At 39.6% G+C, this 19,390-nt stretch overlaps 1 protein-coding gene across 17 annotated transcripts in view; it reads left to right on the top strand.

Annotated features, from left to right (window-relative positions):
• TRAK1 (trafficking kinesin protein 1) overlaps positions 1-19,390 on the top strand; it is a 137,374-nt gene that overhangs the window by 71,330 nt on the left and 46,654 nt on the right. For 2 of the 17 annotated variants that reach the window (XM_084510763.1, XM_084510755.1), the window contains exon 1: positions 9,421-9,760. The exons of 13 other annotated variants lie outside the window; for them this stretch is intronic. In XM_084510763.1, coding sequence (XP_084366889.1) covers positions 9,697-9,760 — 64 coding nt within the window. In that variant the 5' untranslated portion in view covers positions 9,421-9,696. Of the gene's footprint in view, positions 1-9,419; positions 9,761-17,860; positions 18,164-19,390 lie in introns of those variants that run through there. 2 more of the 17 variants (XM_084510764.1, XM_084510762.1) reach the window with 2 other exon arrangements.

Here is a 19,390-nt window from a genome sequence, read left to right on the forward strand (position 1 = left end):
GAAGCTATGTATAGCAGAGAAATTGGATAGCAGTAGCTGCTTGTAGCTGTGTGCACTTAAACAATTTTGTATGGCATTTTTCTTACAAGCATGACTGCAAACTTTGCCATGTGCTGTGATTTGAAACTTTCATGCAGTCAAATGGCTTGAATGGAAAAAATTGGTGAGTGCAGTTGCTGCCGCAATGTGTTTTCTGCTTTCATTGGAAATTAATGGATTAAGATAAAGGAACTAAGAAGGAGAAGTTGTGTAAAGAAAAGTTTGTTCTTTAATGCTTATGTACAGACATTTCTGCTTAACAGTAGCTTAAGAAGTTTAAACCAAGTGAAGTTGGCTTAAGCCCTAGACTAATACCCTGGTAACTGAGATTTCTTATTCTACCCTTGTTCGTTTGTTGTGAACGAGTCATATAATGCATCTGTACATAAGAGCGCAAGATCATAAAAATTTGGCATGTTTGGAAATTATGGCATAGAGTGAAAAAGAATGAAAATATTATTTTAAGTAAGTTGGTACAGAAGTCCTGTGAATTGTACCATTATCAATCTAGAGAGTATTTTCCAGGGTGTGTCTGCTTACACTATGATTCATTTCAGTGCTGCAATCAAGCCACTCCTTTTGTACCTGTTTAGTTCATTTTAAAAACCTTGACAAGGTAGTGAACAAATACTGTGACTTGTTTATGAGGAAATTAGTTCAATCTTACAGATTTCAACTGTATTCAAAGCAGTATCCTTGTAGTCTAAAAATTGTATGGACGTAGTTGTATTTCATAAATAAGAAAAAATAAATTTATAATCTGACAGATTCCTTTAAGTGAAAGAAAAAATTATTAATTTTACTACAGGACAAAAGGATTCTTTGCAAAACAGATACTGTTGTCAGGATTAAAATGTGCTACACGTATAGATCTGTTGCTATGCCCTCTTCAAGCTTCTCAGAGACAAAAAGATAAGTAAAATAAAACTATTTTCAAAACACGAGCTTGTGCAGAATATTTTTAGGTTAAGTTAAATCTTTTCATTGTTTGTTGTTCCTGGGTAGTGTAGTATCAATCAGCTTTGAAACTGTGACATACTACCAATTATTAAGAAGTCAGAAGGGAGGGATGCTTTGTGGCTTTATTTGGGAAATCTTCAGACTGGAAATATTAGACAGATAGGGTATATGCATGTTTTAATATATGTAAATATCATGCATTGTTAATCTATGCAAATATATATATTGTACTGCTTCCTGTTGTTTATGTAGAGTTTATCGGAAAGAGCAACATCTTGATACCTCGTCTCTCACCATACCAGTTCAAGTGTAATTACTGAGGTTGAATTAACATCTAGATGGTAACTCAATTGTGACAATCCTGTGGTGTAACTCATTAGTTTAATGATGTTCAGATACCAGCTTGGAATTAGGCAAGGGAAACACTTCTGCTTTTCCACTGGTTATAATGGCAGTGGAGGTTATGATGGTTTTTAGTTGTTGGTGGTAGTTTTCTTTTTGGCAATAGTTGAGATTTAGAACACATCTGTGGCCAGTTACAGTACTTGGTGACTCTTTAACTTCTCTTTTGATTGTGATCCATATCTCCAGCTCTGTTCTGTTTGTAAGTTTTGAACAGGATACGTGTCTGAACTTTTGAACCTCAGTACTGGAGTACTTAAAAATGCTTTGAGGCCCACAGAAGTAAGAAAGTGGAGTGATCTGTGTATATTTAATGTTGTGTATGTATTTAAGATATATATATACACACACACACACAAGTATAGTATTTATAGTATAGATGTATTTGTGTACAATTGGATTCATAGTTATCATTTTGAAACAACTTTAAAATATAATGACCAAATTTCAAATCTTTACTGAAAATGAAAATAGTTCTTCAAATGCATTTTTATGAAGTCTTGTGAAGTGCCATGAAGGTAGTAAAGATCTGTTTATCTCAAGCCCAGCAAGTAAACTGGTTCTGAAAACAAATGCCTCCTAAACGGTGCTATTGTCTTCATTTCTTCCCACTTTAGAATGACAAGATGAAAGGGAAGAACCTCATTTGTCAAAAGGTGATTTATAAAGCTCCAGTTGATTTGCAAACCCAAACCATAATTTTAAACTGCGTTCAGAAAACATTGCTCTAATTCTTTATGGCCTATCACTCTCTCAGAACTGTACTTCCAAAAAACTTATTTGCTATTCTTATATGAACTGTAGCACATATTTTTTGTATTATGTACATGCACGTACATTTTCACATATATCTATTGCATGTTCTGTAATTAATTCTCATTATTCAGTTAAAATTTCCCTTTTCTACAAAACAGGCTTGATAAAAGGAAACGTTATTATACTACATACTTATTTGACCCTGATTTTTTGTTTCTGACTAATACATTTATTAAGAGAGGCTGCGTGGTTGTTTCAATAGATTCAAGTTCCTCTGAAGACCATTATCTGTGAAGGAATCTAATTCACTTGCAGTGACAATATTCTCTGGTTTGAGTTCACCTGTGTTTGCATTTGCTCCCAGGAGAGAATCCGTGAGAAATGTTACTTCCAGAAGTGATTCCTCATGTAACTGGTAGCTGAGTTGTCCTTTAAAATAGAAGCATCAAAATGATAGAGCTTTTCTGAAGAGTTGGTAGGTGTTTGGAGTGCTTTTAAAGCATACAGATGCATTTTTGTACAGTTAAAAAATAAACTAGTAGCTATTAATGTTCACACATTAGTTCTACTGTGACTGTACAGTTACTGTGTTTCAAGGGCAGAGGGGGAGGACTTCTGCTGTGTTTCGTTTTTACCATGGAAAACTTGCCACAAGGGAAGACTTAGTTTGAGGAAAATAGTCAAGAGACACAAGGCTCCTTAGCCCTCCTTTTGAATTAGTTTTGGAACATTGTGGTAGAAAGATTAATATTTAAATATCCAAGTATTTAAATTTATTAGCAGCTTTTAGGGGAAATCTTGGCTATAACCTGGGATAGATGATGATGAAAAATAATTATTTTTTTAAATTTAACTGATCATTAGAAAGTAGAGTCTTCACACTTGGAGGAATATTCCTTTCAGAAGGAAATGACTAGCGTATTACAGCTGCAGCTGTTCTTTTATGTCCCTAAAGCATAATCAAATAAATAAGTTTCATCTTCCCGGTTTCATTAATAATAATTCTTGAGGCAGAATGCTTTTTATGACAATCTAAAATGTGCTATGTAAACGTGTGACATTCCGTCTCCCTGCCCCCTGATTAAGGAAAGCCTAGCACCCCTTTAGGTTGATACTAGAGTAAAGTCAATACAGGAGCCAGGCCTGAGCACAGCTCCCATACCACAGCAAACAGAGGTCACAAACAGATGTAGCAGTTTGTACTGGAGTCTGGGTTCTGCCTTGGGAGCTTCTGGATCTGGCAACAAAGACCAGGATCATTTGGGGACTTCTGAAAAACCTGAGCGTGCCTGCTGCTGACAGGTAAAAGCACGGTAAGGGGAGCCGCAGATGTGAGCCTGTAGAAAGCTCTAGCAGCTTCTAACAAGCCCAGTCAGCTGTCCTTGACCCAAGGGTGCAACTGCAAGGTCCTGCACCTGGGGAGGAACAACCCCATGTACCAGAACGTGCTGGGGGCTGACCAGCTGGAAAGCAGTCTTGTAGAAAAGGAGCTGGGGTCCTGCTGGCCACCAAGCTGAACACGAGCCAGCAGTGTGCCCTTGCACCAAAGAAGGTGAATGGTGTCCTAAGCTGCATTAGGTGGAGTGCTGAGGGAGGAGAGCCTTTTCCTATACCTCAACACTGGTGAGGCCACACCTGGAATACAGTGTCCAGCTCTGGGCTCCCTGGTTCTGTATTCCTTTGGGGTAATTCAGCTTGCATTTCTTTCATCTCCTGGGAACCCGCGGTTGTGACTGTCAGTGGGTTTTCTTTCCTTGTTAGAAAAACAGGTCATAGCCACGTTACTGTAGTATTTTTATCTATACAATCAAGCATGCTGTTAAGTTCAACTTCATTTTATAAATGTTTTTGCTACCTCCAGTAAAGATATAACCACAATAAAATAGAAAATTAGTGCATTTCAGTTGGCAAACAGTTTACAATATATGATTCTTTAAAGCTTTACATATTCTAGATAGTTGTGTATATATGAGAATTCTCTTATAAATATGACATCTTTTGGAAATGTCTATCTCTTGCTATTATAGTCTCACAGTATTTAAGCATGACCAGTGATCCCTTAATGAATAATGAAAGCCTACCAGTTCTGAGGTATGTTGCTGAAGACAGCATCAATTTGGATTTCATACAAATGCAAATATATTGCTCTACAGGGATAATTTTGAGGGAAGGGAGAAGTAATCCTATTATGTGGAAAATAGTTTTTTGTCCTCAGGTAACTTAATTTAATCTGTCCACCCTTATCTCATGTTAAATTATTCTGTTTCAGTGGGAGAACGCTTGGAGTCTCTCCATCAGAAGAGTCTTTTGTCTGCACTAGGAGAGGTCGTTGTGCCCTTACGGTGTTCAGAAGGGAACATATGTGTCTCTACACTCTGTCCCATGTGTAAAAAGTACCTGTACCATTTTGAAATCCTGCACAGTAATCACGTGTTGACTAAAGAGAGTTATCAAATCTGAAACACTTATTTTTCTAAATACCAAGTTTGAAAGCTGATCTGGTACAAGGCTTTCACTGCTCTGGTTCCACTCTTGATGTTAAGCAAGCCACCATGACTTCTTGTTGAGCAGAATACTACATTGGCAGAGATCTCTAGCCTAAGTTGCAAAGCTGTTTATTCTTACTAAATGTGGAATGACTCCCGCTCTGTGTTCTTTTAGAAGGTGAAATGTAAGTAACTGTTCACTTCAGAAAATGAGATCCCAATTTAGAAATAACAGTATGCCAGCCTGTCTTTGAAAATCAGTTAGGCTTTTTAATATGCTCTGCTTTCTGCTTTAATGCTTTTTAATAATGTGAAATAGAAAGGAAAAGAAAAAAAAAAAAAAAAAAGAAAAAAAAAGGCAGCTTAGAAATGTCAGCTTGCAAAGTAACTATTGTGGCAAAGCCACACTGCATGATGGTGGGCTGTACAGCAGTTCCTTGGATAGAAAGGACTCCAGATGATATTAGTGGGATGGGTACCTTTAGCCTGTGTGTTGGTGACTCTAGAAAATAATGAAAAGATATGGTGTTTAAGTGTGTGAACATCCTTATGTAGTTCTAGAGACAAGAGAATAAACGTGACTAAGAGGTAATTCAATGAGAGCTAATGCACTGCTGCAGCTGCCATAAAAATACTGCAACCAACTCTCGTGCTTACTTCCAAAAGATCCTTCCAGAATTGAGAAAGGTTTAGAGGAGAAGGCTGGGAATGACCAAACATGGGAAAGCATGACTAATAGTAAGATTCAAGGTAAGGATATCATCTGAGTGCTTTTTTGCCAGCAGAGATGCCTTACTGCTACTTTGCCCCCTAACAATATAGTCCACTGCCTTCTTGAGTGTGCTGTTACAACTTCCTTGAGAGACCATGCTTAGCAGTTGGGTAAATGAAATTATCTTTGTCAAAAATTATCTTTCAAGAAGGAAGAGGGTTTGTATTTTTTTTAACCTGGTTATTTTGAGCAGTTCAGTTTAGTATTGACCTATGGTACAGATTTAATGGAGCAAAAAGGAAGAAGGAGAGGGCTTAAGAACTTTTCAAGCCAACTTTTCTGCCTAAAAATACCCCTATGTAAGGGTAAAATTAAGGAGTGCTGTGTCTATTTAGCTTATCAAAGCTGGTAACCAGAATTCTTTATCAGTCTGTATATTTTGCTCTGTGGAGAACAAAGAAGTTTCCTTGTTTCGTTTTAAACTAAAAACAGAAAAAGCATGAAGTCTAGTAGCTCGAAGGGAAGGCTAAATGAATGTGAATAACTGTATTTAGATTTGAAATAAGAAAAATGAACTCCCATATAATCATAGAGCTATTATCTGAAATCTTTCTTAAACTCAATTATCTGATTAAGTTTTAGGCAATTAACATGGTAATACTCCCATCAAATGTAATGTTATAATGAGGGCTCTGGATACAAAGAGGCTTAATGTTTGTAGATGCAGTCCACCAAAAAGCTGTACTGTTCGGGTAGTTTTTACACAAGAGGTACCTGATACCCAGCTGAAGGAAGTAAAACCAGGGCTGCAGAGGCTGAAAGAAGGCTCTGCAAGTGTGCAACTGCTTTGGCAGCCTGGTCAGGCTTCTGTATCCTACCTGATGACCCTTCTAGCCTGCCCCTTGTGTAGCTTCGATTTCTCATACAATTGAAGGGATACCTGGAGGTATAGTATTCAGTCATCAGACCAGGAAGATCATGCACTTAACCCCATATTTCCACGTCTCTTGGGGACTTCTGAAATCATTTGACCACCTATGTGATTTTCTCCACAGAATAATAATGCCTTTCTAGGTTACGCCACCGCGTTTGCAATTAGCTCTATAGAAAAATATCCAAAAAAGCCACACACAACCAACAAAAGACACCACTGCCCTCCCACCCCCAAACAACAACAACAAACCCCACCATGTACTATTTTCATCTTCTCTCATTGACAACTGTGTGTTGTGGGGTGTAGGGGAGGGAGTGAGAAGAAAATGTCAGCATATTCAAGATTTCCTTTGTTTAAATTGTCAGAAAATAGAAAGGAGAGAGTCCTTGCAGCAATTTTAAGCTGGTAGCCAGTGCCCACTCTTTATATTTTCAATGCAAGTTTAATAGCATTACCAGACTTAAATTACCTTCTGGACAAAAATAATACAAGTGGAACAAATAGCTCGTATGCGGAGCAATTGAGTTAATGTTGCCATAGGAACCTTTATTTTGCTCTGACAGTATTTTAACAGTGTAGCCTTAATAGCATTTAATAGCATGTGCAGTTCTCACCTTGTGAGCATGCATACCTGAAATTCTGCAAGGCTGAGCTAGAACTGGAGGGCCTCTTCGTGGCCCTTGATTTCAAGATGGCATGCACAGTGTGAGGGCAGATTGATCATGTTTGGTGAAAATACAGTATTCAAACCATTAATTTTTTCAGAGGTAAGTATATGACCTTTGCATATCCAAAGGCTTTTAGTGGCTTTTACATAATTCTTTGTGATTTCCTAACCTGAAGTACAAGTACACTAATTGTATAGCTTTCCTGTCAATACTGAGTACAGAATGTAAAAAATCTGATCAGCAATGTGAGATCAAAAATAATCTGATCTCTTTCAAAATGCAACTAGGTTTTATTTTTTCAGACCATCGTTACCTCTTAGTGTGTATCTTGATTTCAGGAGGGCTAAGGTTACCTTGATGGAAAATTAATGACTGAGGGGTAGCCTCTGTTGGGAAATAAAAATGATTTTTGTGCCTTTCATATGTAAGGCTAGAAGCTAATGGGGCATGAGGATTTCCTGGCCTCTGGTTGGTATGGAGTGACAGAAGGTGAAGACGACAGCCTTCATTCTGGCAGCCAAAGCCAAGACACAGGCCTTTTGTTAATTTGTTGTTGATAAACCGATGCTCCAGGTGTGGCCTCAGCAGCACCGAGTAGGGGGAGTCCTGTGCATATTACCAAAGAGGTTACTCTGTTGTAGGACATGAAGGCAGTGATTTTTTTTCTTTTTTTTTCCAAACCTCATCACATCATTTTCTGGTGAAATCATGTACTTGCAATCAAAGGAGTCTTTGTGTTTGGCCCTGGACAGGAATTTTGGAGTGAATAACATAACTCATTGCTGCTGACTGTGCTAGTGCGACCAACTTTGTTAGTCTGTGATTCAGCTATCAATACATAACACAGATGTGATCATTTCCAAGCTCAAAGTTACTGCAGCGATAATTATTTGTGCCAGAAAAGCTGAAATACTAATGTGGTCATGCAGCATATGTATTTTTCTCTCTATTGCTAGACTGTTCCCCTTTTTTTTTTTTTTTTTTTTTTCCCCTGTTACAGTAAATTTAGTGGTACCAGTTAAGGAGTAGAATAAGCAGTAACATTCTAGAACAGCCCTGAGTGAGGGGGGATCTAACAGAAATTTGCAATGAATTAATTGGAAAGGAGAGGTGAAGTGAGTGTTTATTCAGATTCCTAGAGCTGGAGGCATCAAATTAATTTAGGAAGAGTGAGTTTGGGAACAAAAGATGGTGGCTTCTTATATCATGAATGGTAGATGTGTGGAACTCCTTGCAAGACGATCTTGGAGATGCTAAAAAATGTACATGGGCTCACAGGATAAGCCCTTTGAGAATTGCCAAGAGTATAAACTGCATCTGTCTCAAGCTGACTTGAAAGCTGGAAAGAGCTGAGCTTGAGAAGGCAGCTAAGGGAAGGCCAGGTCTCCCTTATCTGCTCATGGTTGTTTCTGCAGATGGAGTCTTGGGCTAGTCAGACACCAGGATGGTTTATCCTGCGTTATTAATGTGTATTGGACCTTAATCTGTACCAATGCCTCTACTGGTGGTCACAGAGTAATCAAGTTCCCTAAAAAGGAGGAGAAAGGGGTTAAGAATAAGTTGCAGTTGTAAACAAAATGGATCCCAATCCCTTGGTATCTGTACCTGTACAGATTCAACTGTGCTTTCTGAATTGCTGTGCTCGATGGTGATGATGATTTGATGCCATTTACTCTTCAGATTTGCTCCTAATAGCTTAAAGACATTGTCTTTTTTTTTTTTTTTTTTTTTTTTCCAAAACATTGCGCACAAACGTTAAGCTATTCTGTTTGAAGACCTGAAGTATTTTTAGGAAGAGCACTGAAAATTTGTCTGAACCCTTTGTTTTTGACTATGAAGCTTAGGTGCTTAAAAATAAAAAATAAAAATGGGTCAGTGGTTCATGGTGAAGGTAGAAGGCAAAGTAGATTAGCTTTGCTGGAAGGAGAAATGTGTTCCTCTCCCTGTTTTTCTAGATCTTTCATTTTTTTGTTTGCCACTTCTGCAGTAACAGGAATGCCTGAAAGGCTCTATTATCAGCCCTGAATAATGTAGCGAAGCAATAATGTTTCATTTTTCCATGGGGAAGGCAGGCTTTTATCAGTGTGTGGGGGAGCGTAGTGATGGACTACATCTTCATTATTAATGTTCTGCCTGTGCCCAGTGAATGGCATGGTGCTGCTGCTCGGCAAGCAGTCGGCAGCGAGTTGTCTCATCTTTCTGCGTGAGGAATTTTGTTCCCAGTATGGAGGGGTCCTTCCAGCCTGTAAAGGCAGAAGCAGCAAAATGCATTCCCTTCATCCCCGCATCTCGTCTGGAGCCAGCTCATCTCCATGGCGACACGTTAGAGGGGAAGGGATGCGGAGGCTGGGGAGGAGAGGGATGGGTTAGAAACAGCCGGGCGGTGGTGTGTGTCCCCCACGTCAGCACATCAGCCCTTTGATAGGATGAGGTTGTTAACACCCATCTGAGGCTCCTGTGCAGAGCTTCTTTATTAGAGCAGCTGCCGGGGCATCTGCTTTAGAAATCTCCCTTCTGCATCCTTCTATTTTATTTTGTTTTTCCCCCTAAATTACACCTCTCCCCTTCCCCGCTACCCCTTGGTTTAACTACAGCTCCACTGAAGATGTGCAGTTTGTTTTCAGCTTTCCCTGAGCTTCCTGGCGACCTGGAATTTTGCAAGGGCAGGAAGGCATGGCTGCGTTTCACTTGACCTTAGCAGCGAAGTGCAAGCTTGTCTGTTGCTGAAGGATACTGACTATGCAGAAATTTATTGAAGCAGATTACTATGAACTGGACTGGTATTATGAAGAATGCACAGATGGTAAACCTTTTTTTTTTTTTTTTTTTTCTAGTCTCTCAATGCAGAACCAGAAGCTTGTAAGACTGCAGCATTGTTATTAAATGGTTTTTAAAATGAAGTGCCTTGAAAAAGGCAGCACCCTGGTGTGGCAGAGATGCCTGCATCTCTGCTGTGCCTCAGCATCTCTTTTGAGCATGCTACAAGAGACTGCTGTATGGCTTTCTCATTTTCAAAGGGAGTGGCAGAGGAGCATATGCACTATATGAACACGCCTTGGGCAAGGGGAGATATATTTTAAATGCTACCTGTATGTGTAATAATTTGAGCTGAATTTATATATACTTACTGTAAGATTCTATACTGATCTGTGCCTTAAGTCTTTTTGTGTTTTTCTGCAGTACCAACATGATATAATACGTATATATTTAATCTGTGAATAGACAGTATGTGTTTTCTCTCTGGCTATTTGTCTGAAAGACATTTATAACTGGGGCTTCTTAAAACTAAGGAGGTTTACTGAAAACTGAACTGGAACTGAAAAAAATACAAACTGTAGTGAAGCATGATCTTCTGAGCCCCTTGTGAATTTTCTGCTGTTTGCTTGGGTGATAATTTCTTTCTCAGAGCACTGAATATTTTTATCATACTTCTGATAGAAGGCACATGAGGAGGGATGTGGAATGCCTAAAGCTGTACTCTCTGCAGACTGGAAAAATCAAGATTTTTCATCAACGGCACTCAGTGGTAACCTGTAAAACAACATGCACCCTTTGCGAAGGCAGTAGTTGTATTCAGATTTTGTTCTGGTTGGAGAGCTTGGCTTAAACGAGGCAAGTCGAAGATCACAATGAAGCAAAGAAGAGAAAGCAGGAAGGAGAGTAGGCTGGGGGATGTGGGTGATACGTATGGAGTGCAGGAAGATACTTCCTAGTGCTTGGGAAGTGTCAGAGGCGACACGAATAGTAAAGATGTGTGACAAAATTTGAATGGGCTATTATCATCTTGTGAGTGGCATGTGCCTCCATTTGTTTCTCCGTACTAGATTTCTGAATGTTGTTCAACTTGAACTTCGCTTGGGTTTCAATGATTATTCCTGTCCAGGTGTTCCACGAGGAAAGGCGTATATTTATTTGAAGGATCTGACTACTTTTAGTAGGACTGAATCCATTATGTAACTTTTATCCTCTGGGTTTAACCCCAGTTAAGTACTGTAGCATCCGATTAATCCGCATGATGTAACAGGCGGGGCTGGCCTGCTTTTGGAAGCTCAGCAAACAGAACGGCTGTACTGTCACTAAAAACTCTAGCTGTAGGTGTTTTTTTTTTGTTTGTTTTGTTTTGTTTTTGTTTTTTTTTTTTTCCCAGGTTAAATACAGGTGGGCTTATTGTTTTCTTCTTTTTATCATCCTTTGTCTAGTCAAAGTATCACTACACAGTAGTGTGGTATGTCAGAAGATCTGAGCTGAGAGCTGCTTTGCTCGTCAGTTTGGTCACAAGGTGTGCGCAGCGCTGGAGAAACCATGGGGAGTTTCACAGCAATGGGATCCACAACAGGTCTTGGGCAAGAGCTTAAATACCTTGAGGGATCAGGGCCTTGGGAACACTGCAGTGGTTGGGCTGATTCTGGGCTGACAAGTTTTTTGGTGCACGCTGAGCCCCCACCCAACATACTTCTTCCAGCTGAGCTGACATCTCCACAGACAGGTAGAGTTTGTGCTGGCTGACTGGCCCAAGCACTTGGGTGTGAGCACCTCTCTACGAGGCAGACAGCGAAAAAACACTCCTCTAGGTAAGGCATAGTGCTTCATTTTTATTATTATTTTATTAAAATATTCCTTTCTGTCAGGGTGGAATGCCAGTGCTGTCAGTCCTGTCTCAGCCTCATGTGGCACTCTCATAAGGTTTAATGGAGCTTGATGGTTTTTAGCTGTCTTCTTCTCCCAGTTGAAGCTTATGAGAGAGAAAGAGAGAAGAATTCGAGAGGTGCAGTGGTGGAATCTCTTTGGCCTTTGATACTGGCACTTTGATTTGGATTTAAAATAGTATCAGCCTTTCCTGTTGAAGGAGAAAGGTATACGGATTTTGGTGGGAGACAAAAGGCATCTTAAAAGCATTGTAGGAAATAGAGCTCTTTCAAAAACCTAGAGCATATGGTATCTTATGAGATGCCTGTCTCTTGCGTTTGATTTTTCTGCCATGTATTTGTTGATAGCAGATTCATTTCCCTGGGATTCCATTTATATTCACTAGAGAGTGATAGGCAGCTGCGGCTCAGCTGACCTGTTTTGAATATCTATTTTAAGACAGGATGAAGCATAGTTAGACAGCTTATTTCTCTGCTGTACATGGGCTCTCTGGAGCTCAGATTTATGTGTGCATTATATCATAAATCCTGCCCAATTTACCATTTTTGGAAAACATAGCATGGGAGGAGTTAGTGGTACATAGAAACTAATAGAAAACCTCACAAGCTGTTGTCCTACAGAATTACTCTTCTGATGAAATTGTTTCTCGAATTCTTTGTCAAAACTGATGGGACTCAGATTTCTGTATAAAAGGTGTGATTTCATGTTGTTAATTCCTTTATCTGTGTGTGGTTTCTTGTACTTTGAGGAGGAAAAAGCATTCCAAAATGACACCAGCATGTAAGGCTTTAGCACTGTTGTTTAACTTAATAGGAAAAGAAGTCAATCTGTCTCTTAGCTCGGGTTTAATGAAGTTCTGTGTGGATTGCCATAGTAATGATGTCTTCAACTCACATTTGGTGGCAGTAATTTATGGTCTTTTTAATACCTCGCAAAAGCAGATGAACAAATGCTCAAAGCTGACAACTTCCAAATCTGTCAGGACTCTCTAGGGTTGAGATAACAAAGTAATCCCTTTATGTAAGGTCCTTTACAGAGTTTATTTTTGGTAAGGGTAGATGGAGTTAAATAATAAAGGGTTACGTTACCTGAAGATTAAATCACCAGTGTTAGCTAACTGCAATAAATTGAAACTTAAATGAGTAAAAAATATTACACCGTGCTTTTTAGATACATTTTTCAGTATAATATTTTTGTATAATACGAGTGACAGTTGTCACCTTGCTTGGCATTAATGAAATGTAGAGGTGGAGTGGGGTGGGGAAAAGTGCTGGGTGTGCACTTGAACAGGAAAATAATCTTCATAGCAGATTTTGAAATGGACAGCACTAATGACAAAAAAGGTTCAAGTTTTGCAGATACCTGTATAAATCTTTATGGATACACTTGTTTCCCTGCCTCTCTCCTGGGCCAGCCCCCCCTACCCTCTTGATGAACAATGCTTTCAAGAGAAATCCAGGCTGACCCTGGATCAAAGTCCTTTTTGTGTGGTTTCTCCCATTACTTGTTTATTTCTAGCTAAACAACTCCACTTTAATGCCGAAGAGTTCATTGCCTACAATTCCAAGTGACTTTTTTTGTGCGTAATTGGGTCTTTCTTTCTTCTTTTGTTGCCCATGAGTTTCAGCATTTTCTTGTGGAGAAAATGGCGTCTTATCCCTTTTTTCTTTCTTTCTTTCTGCATTCTCACTGTCTCTCCCATTTCTCACGCACACCACAGCTTCTAACCTCTTATGTGTTTGCCTGAGTGACTTTCATGGTTGTTCTGGCACTTCTTGCTCTGCTTTTGCTCTTCTATATATCTTGTATCTCCTGCCTGTGCTTTACTCCTCCTATTGAAATGTTTTCATCTCTTGTTCTGTTTGCAGTTACTGATCAGAGCTTCTCTCTTCTACTGTCTGCTCCATTGGAACTAGTATCAACAAGTTCCTGGACTTTCTCTTTAACTGGACAATAATTAACAGTGCTAATGTTTGTTCTCCTTGACCTGCCAGCTACAGTTTCTTATCCTTGTCTTGCTTATATCAGTGTGCCTTTGCAAATAATGTGAGACAGTGTCCTAGTTCTTTCCTTTTTCTTTTTTTTTCTTCTTCTTTTTTTTTTTTTTTGGATCACTTCTTGCTCAAAGGCAGCATTAGGAGAATATTTCCTATCCTGTGCTGCAACTCTGACTCTTGGATCACCATGGTTCTTTCTTTGTGCACCTTAGTTATAGGAAGCTTCAAAATGCCAGCTCTGTGCTTTTTACTTGAAATACGCTTGCCGTGGCACTTGCCTTACAAGAGGAGCTTGGCTGCTGGTTGGGCATTTCTGATGGGTCCTCATCACCCTCACACATCAGCCTCTTTTGTCTAGATCCCTGTGGGCACAGTAACTCTGGTCTTGCTCTGCATGTTGACAGCGGGCATGCCATCTACATCTCAGACTCTTACTGATGCTTGTAGCATGCAATCTTGTAAACAGCCCTTGCTCCCTAAGTATGCGGCTGAAATTCTCATTCAGGTTGTTTTTGCTTCGCTCCTTCATCCCTTATCTCCATACTTCATAAATATGTTTGAACCTTGTTTATATTCATGCAAACATCGATATACTTTTCCTAGTTTTCTGCCTTTTTGCCATGTCACTGCTTTTTCTTTGTTCCTCTGTTGACTCTCTTCTTTATCCAGTCAGACCTTTTCTACTGCTACTTGCATGTTGTCTTCATGTGGTTTATTTTTCAGTATAGAGGTATTATTTTCTCTTTAGTCTGCTCATCTGCTAAATTTCCATATAAACGTTATCCCATTTCATTCTCTTCCTGCAAAAGTTACTTGCTGTCCTTTTGGCTGAGCAACAGAAGATAATTCGGGGGCACTTTTTGAAAGAGTGGGAAATGCATAAAGTAGAAATGTACTTTTTTGCAAACAAATGTACAAACCTGCAAACATTTGAACAATCTAACTTTGTCTGACTATACATCTTAATAGAGAGCACATGTCCAGTGACCAGTTCTTCCCACCACCCTGAAAAGCCCACCCCAAATGACAATATGTTTTTTCTTCATCAACATGTCTTAAAATCCAGGTGCTGCTGTTTCAGCCACTGTTTTTAGGAGCTGTTTGCTTATGGAGATTTTTTTTTTGTTTGTTCTAAATGCAACATTATTGTTACTGTGTAATTGTGGTGATTATGTGCAAAAGACTAGATGTTTTTATTGATAAAGGAAGGTTAAAACGTTTTGAATACACTGGAGTTGCATGGAAGTAATGAGTCACGGTAAGCGGGTTTATTTGTATTGTGTCCAGCCTCACCCTTAAGCTAACTCTGGGTTTGTGTTTCCTTTTTTGTTGCAAAGATACTGGAGGTGGTCTGTACCTTAGTGCAAGCATTGCACGAGAAGTGTGTGCGTGCGTTTTCAAGCATTGCAATTCACCCAGCAAGTGAAAGGAGTTGGATGTCTTTAGCAGCTTACACAAGGTGGAGTAGCCTATGTGCTGAGTAAATAACAGCAAATATGCCAAATTTACTTTGCAGTGGCAACCCCTAAAAATCAGTGTTCATTCTGGTATTCTCTTTTAAGTCCCGGAGTCGGTGTTTACAGGAAATATTATAAATCTCCTTTGAATCTCCCCTGATTTTATGTTTTCAGAACCACTTTTTTTTTTTTTTTTTCTTTTTTCTTTCCATTGCTGTTTCTTGTCTGGTATCTGCTGGAGACCTGGCTCTCTATCGTTGGCATGTAAATATTCCCACACTGTTAAAAGAGCTTAATGCAAATTACGACTGAGAAAGAGTTGATAGTGTGAGGGTGCAGCACACATTCTGTCCCCACCCATTATGAATTTGCATCAGCATTTCTCATATGCTTTAGCAATATTAACAAAGTAGGTACTGTAGCACTTATCTTTCTTCTGGTTTTTGAATGTCAGAGTCCGTCTGTGTAGCATGAGTCACGGTTCAAAAGTCAGCATGTGAGAATATTCATTTATTGTATGCATATTGTTGTGCATATTGGGCAGCAATATGTCTGGTTTTGGTGTGACACACGCTGCCCTGCTCTCCTTATAGACTAGCTATTTAGCTATAGTCGAACACTCGTCAGGAATGCTAAAACCATAACATGTCAGTGAAGTTGACATGTTATGTTTGCTCACTAAGATTTGAAAGGTGCTTCTTTCATTCTCTTAAAATAGTCTGAGTTTGTTTTGGTATCTCTCTGAGTTTCCATTCTCTACTTAGCAAAGGAAAGTGGTAAATTAATGCTGCATTACGTGCTCCCATTCCCCCCACACACACACTTCTTTTTTTTCTGAGCATTCCCAGTAATTATAACAAATGTGTATCATGTCTCCTATTTGAACCTTTTTGAATAATATTAGCATTTTTTTAAATATCCAGTCTTGTAAGCCTGCAAAGTATGGCATTTTGGCTGAAACATAATGGCAGATAAATGTTCAGCTGAGCTGGAAGTGTGTGCATTTCAAATATCTGAACAATTCTGTTTTTGCAGAGGAACAAATGAAGTATAGCGATAACCTGTTAGGAAAAACACTCAAAGACAGTATGGCAGAGGAGAGGCTTGGATTCATTTATTTCAGGGCCTCATCCTGAAAAAAGTGTCAGGTTTGGATTCCAAGGCCTGAACTGAAATGAAATGAGAAATACGAACAGTAGAAAACACGCAAGGAAAAAGTGTTGTCAGCATTTGTATTTGTTACACACTCGCTTATATTTGTGAATGATCACAAGTCCTGGAACTGATTTGAGGTTATGAATGCTGGAGGCAAGTGGGTACCGAAGACTCTTACTGTCTGATACATAATTTATTTATAAGTAATACACATATTTAATGAGTTCAGTTTGTGGTTACAGGGGAGAACTGAAGAGAGAGTAAAGTTTTAAGAAATCAGAAACTAGAAGTAATCCCGTCACATTACTCTTAAAATGACATCTTTTAATGTCATGATACGGAGAGGAAGGGACAATACTTTTTTTCTTTTTTTTTTTTTTTTTTTTTCTGAGATGAGTTCTTTAGGCTGTTTCTGCTGACTAATATTGCAATAAATTTTGGCAGTCAAAGGTCAAGTCGTTAAACCTGAGTAATAGGTAAGATCTTCATTCAGAAATGAGTGTTCCTTTCGTCAGCAATCACCTCTGGGTATTTCCTATCCATTGGCAACTTAATAATAGTTAACACTATAATATTGTATATAAATATCAAGAGTTCAAAAAATTAAAACAGAATAATTCACCATGATTGTATAAAATTAGCGCCTTCCCATCTCATACTGTCTCCTACATTCACACTGTTAGAGAAATGGCATTAGGGAAACTACCAAGAAGCCATTCCTCTGTCACCTCAGCTGTTAGGTTCTGCTTCCCTTGTCTCCTCTGGGTGTATTCCAGAGGACTGACAGCTTCTGATGTCTGTCTGTCTTTCTGTCTTCCTGGTCACAATGTCCTCTTGGGGGCAATGAGCTGCCTTTGCTGTGCAGTCCCCTCCCTTCACCTACGACTGCTTTGCCCCACAATGCAGGTTGGGGTGTTTTCTGCAGAAGGCAAAGGGCGTCTGTTTGCTATTGAGAGTAAGGGAGGCAACTTGGTAAACATTAAGTATCTACAGCTGCAAACAGTTAAATAAGAAAGTTAACATGCCCCATGTGTGTAGTGAGGTTTAGTACGAGGAATTTTGTTTGTTGTTGGAACAAAGAAGGGATGCATGTGCCCTCGGACATGCACTGGGTGCACTATGTGGGCTTGCGGTACTTTGTTTCCCATAATATATGATAAAGATGACTGTAGAAAAAGTGGTATGTTACAGCTGATATGATATGTTGGTTAAACACTTGGTACGAGCATAACTCTTTCTGTAAGAACAGTGGCAGTAGCCACAGCCGTCGGGATCTCTCTGCCAGGCAGGCTTAGTGTGTGCATGTCTGCAGCCTTAGGCAATTCCCCAGTCCCGTGCAATGCCTTCCGTGTGGTGTTAGGCAACCGAGAGGTGATTTAAGGGTGCACGCCCGTGGCCAGGTGTGGCAGGCAGTGGCTGGGAGGACGCGAAGCTTGCGGGGAGCTACCACTGCCGGCAGCAGCAGGGGCTGTGCAGAGGGCAGCCCGGGAGGGATGGGCAGGGGACCGTCAGCCTGCTTACTGTGTCTGGAATACGCTAACAGAGCCCTTGAGCACAGGCTGCACGCCCTCAGAGGTGGTGCAAGGAACAACTGTGCATTTTCTGTCAATTATTAGACAGATGGTCCCTTCCCTCCTCCGCCCAACCTGTACGAGGCGAAGCTGCGGCGCTGAGGACAAGCGCAGTCACTCGGGAGCTCCCTGGCTGAGTATGTGAGTGAGGAAAGATGGTATCCCGCTCTGCGGAGGCCTTCCTTTGCTCTCCCCAGGGGTACAGCCGCAGAGGGAATGACTTTCCTTCGCCTGTGAGACTGAGGCATAGTCCTGGGTCCATCTGGGACAATTTCAGCAATGTCAGGAAACGAAGAGGAAAGCTTTGAATATGACTATGAGGAGGAAAAGGAGAGACAAGATGCATTTCAAAGGCAGACCCTTGATATCTTGGAAGAAGGTACTTTTTGCGTTTTTGCTCTTAAACTTTTCCGCTACTAATGCTTGGCAGTATTTAAGAAACTTGAGTGACCTCTGTGGATTTAAACCTAAATTTTACAGTCTTTTTTAATGTGTACCCACTGCCTTCGGATGAAAGAGTCAGAAAATACTTTTATGGGGACAAGGTGAATCTTTATGTATATTTCTCAAAGAATAAATACATGATCAACAGATGTAGGCTATGCAATAGTGTTTTGTTTTTGTTTTAATAATGAAAATGGATTTGGGAATTTATTTAGAAATGTAATACATTTTTATATGAGTAGCTCATATGTATATTATGAAGCTATGTGTGTTACTTTGTCATTCCCAACAGGTACCTCTAAAAATGAGGAAAAGAGCAAGGAAACTATTATGCTTATCCAGGCACTTGAAAGCATATAGACAGAAATAACCCAAATCTGGGGTCATGTGTCTTAACCTTTAAAGGAAACAAACAACCACAAAATCTTGTACTTTGTGGAAATAGTGGATGTCTGCAATATTGCAGACAACTGGCCTGTTAGGGTAGGAATGTGCATGTACATGTGTGGGTATTTCTCCTGTGCACCTGCTGTGAATAGTGTGTACCTTCCTATTCAAGGGCTGCTTCCAGCCAGTGTAGCAATTTTTTCAGGGCATCAGGTACCAAAAGCTGAATACATCACTTGTGCTATTTCATGTATTGTAAATTTTGCTCTAAAATAGCAATTCTGTGGTAGAGAACTGGTACTTCCAAGAACTATATCATAAAGCTGGTATAAGGATGCTTTGAAAGATTGACCTCATGGGGAACGGTTCTCATGTCCAAAGCTTCCATGTGAGAAGGGCTTTCTTGGATATAACGCTCTCATTGAACCTGTTGTGCAGGACTTTCCTGTAAAGACTTCCTCAGAATGAAACATTGCACCTGGATTTCAGTCATACCCAATAAACTCTTAATTGTCCCTGTTGTGTCTCTGAAGCAATTTAAGATAACTCGGTTTTTTGTGCAAAACGGGAGAGTGCTTGAGAGAATACTGGTGAAAGAGAAACTTTAGAAGTAGGGTTTGGGGTGGGGAGGTAACCATTATCTAAGAAAGTCAACAGACTTTGTTTTATATTTTATTGCCTTTTTTTTTTTTTTTTTTTTTTTTTTTTTTTTTTTTTTGTATGTGATTAAGTGGTTGTTGAAACATACCTAATGCTGTTCTTATTCTTCCTGCGT

This window comes from Aythya ferina (assembly GCF_964211825.1).
Source record: "Aythya ferina genome assembly, chromosome: 2".
NCBI lineage: Eukaryota > Metazoa > Chordata > Aves > Anseriformes > Anatidae > Aythya > Aythya ferina.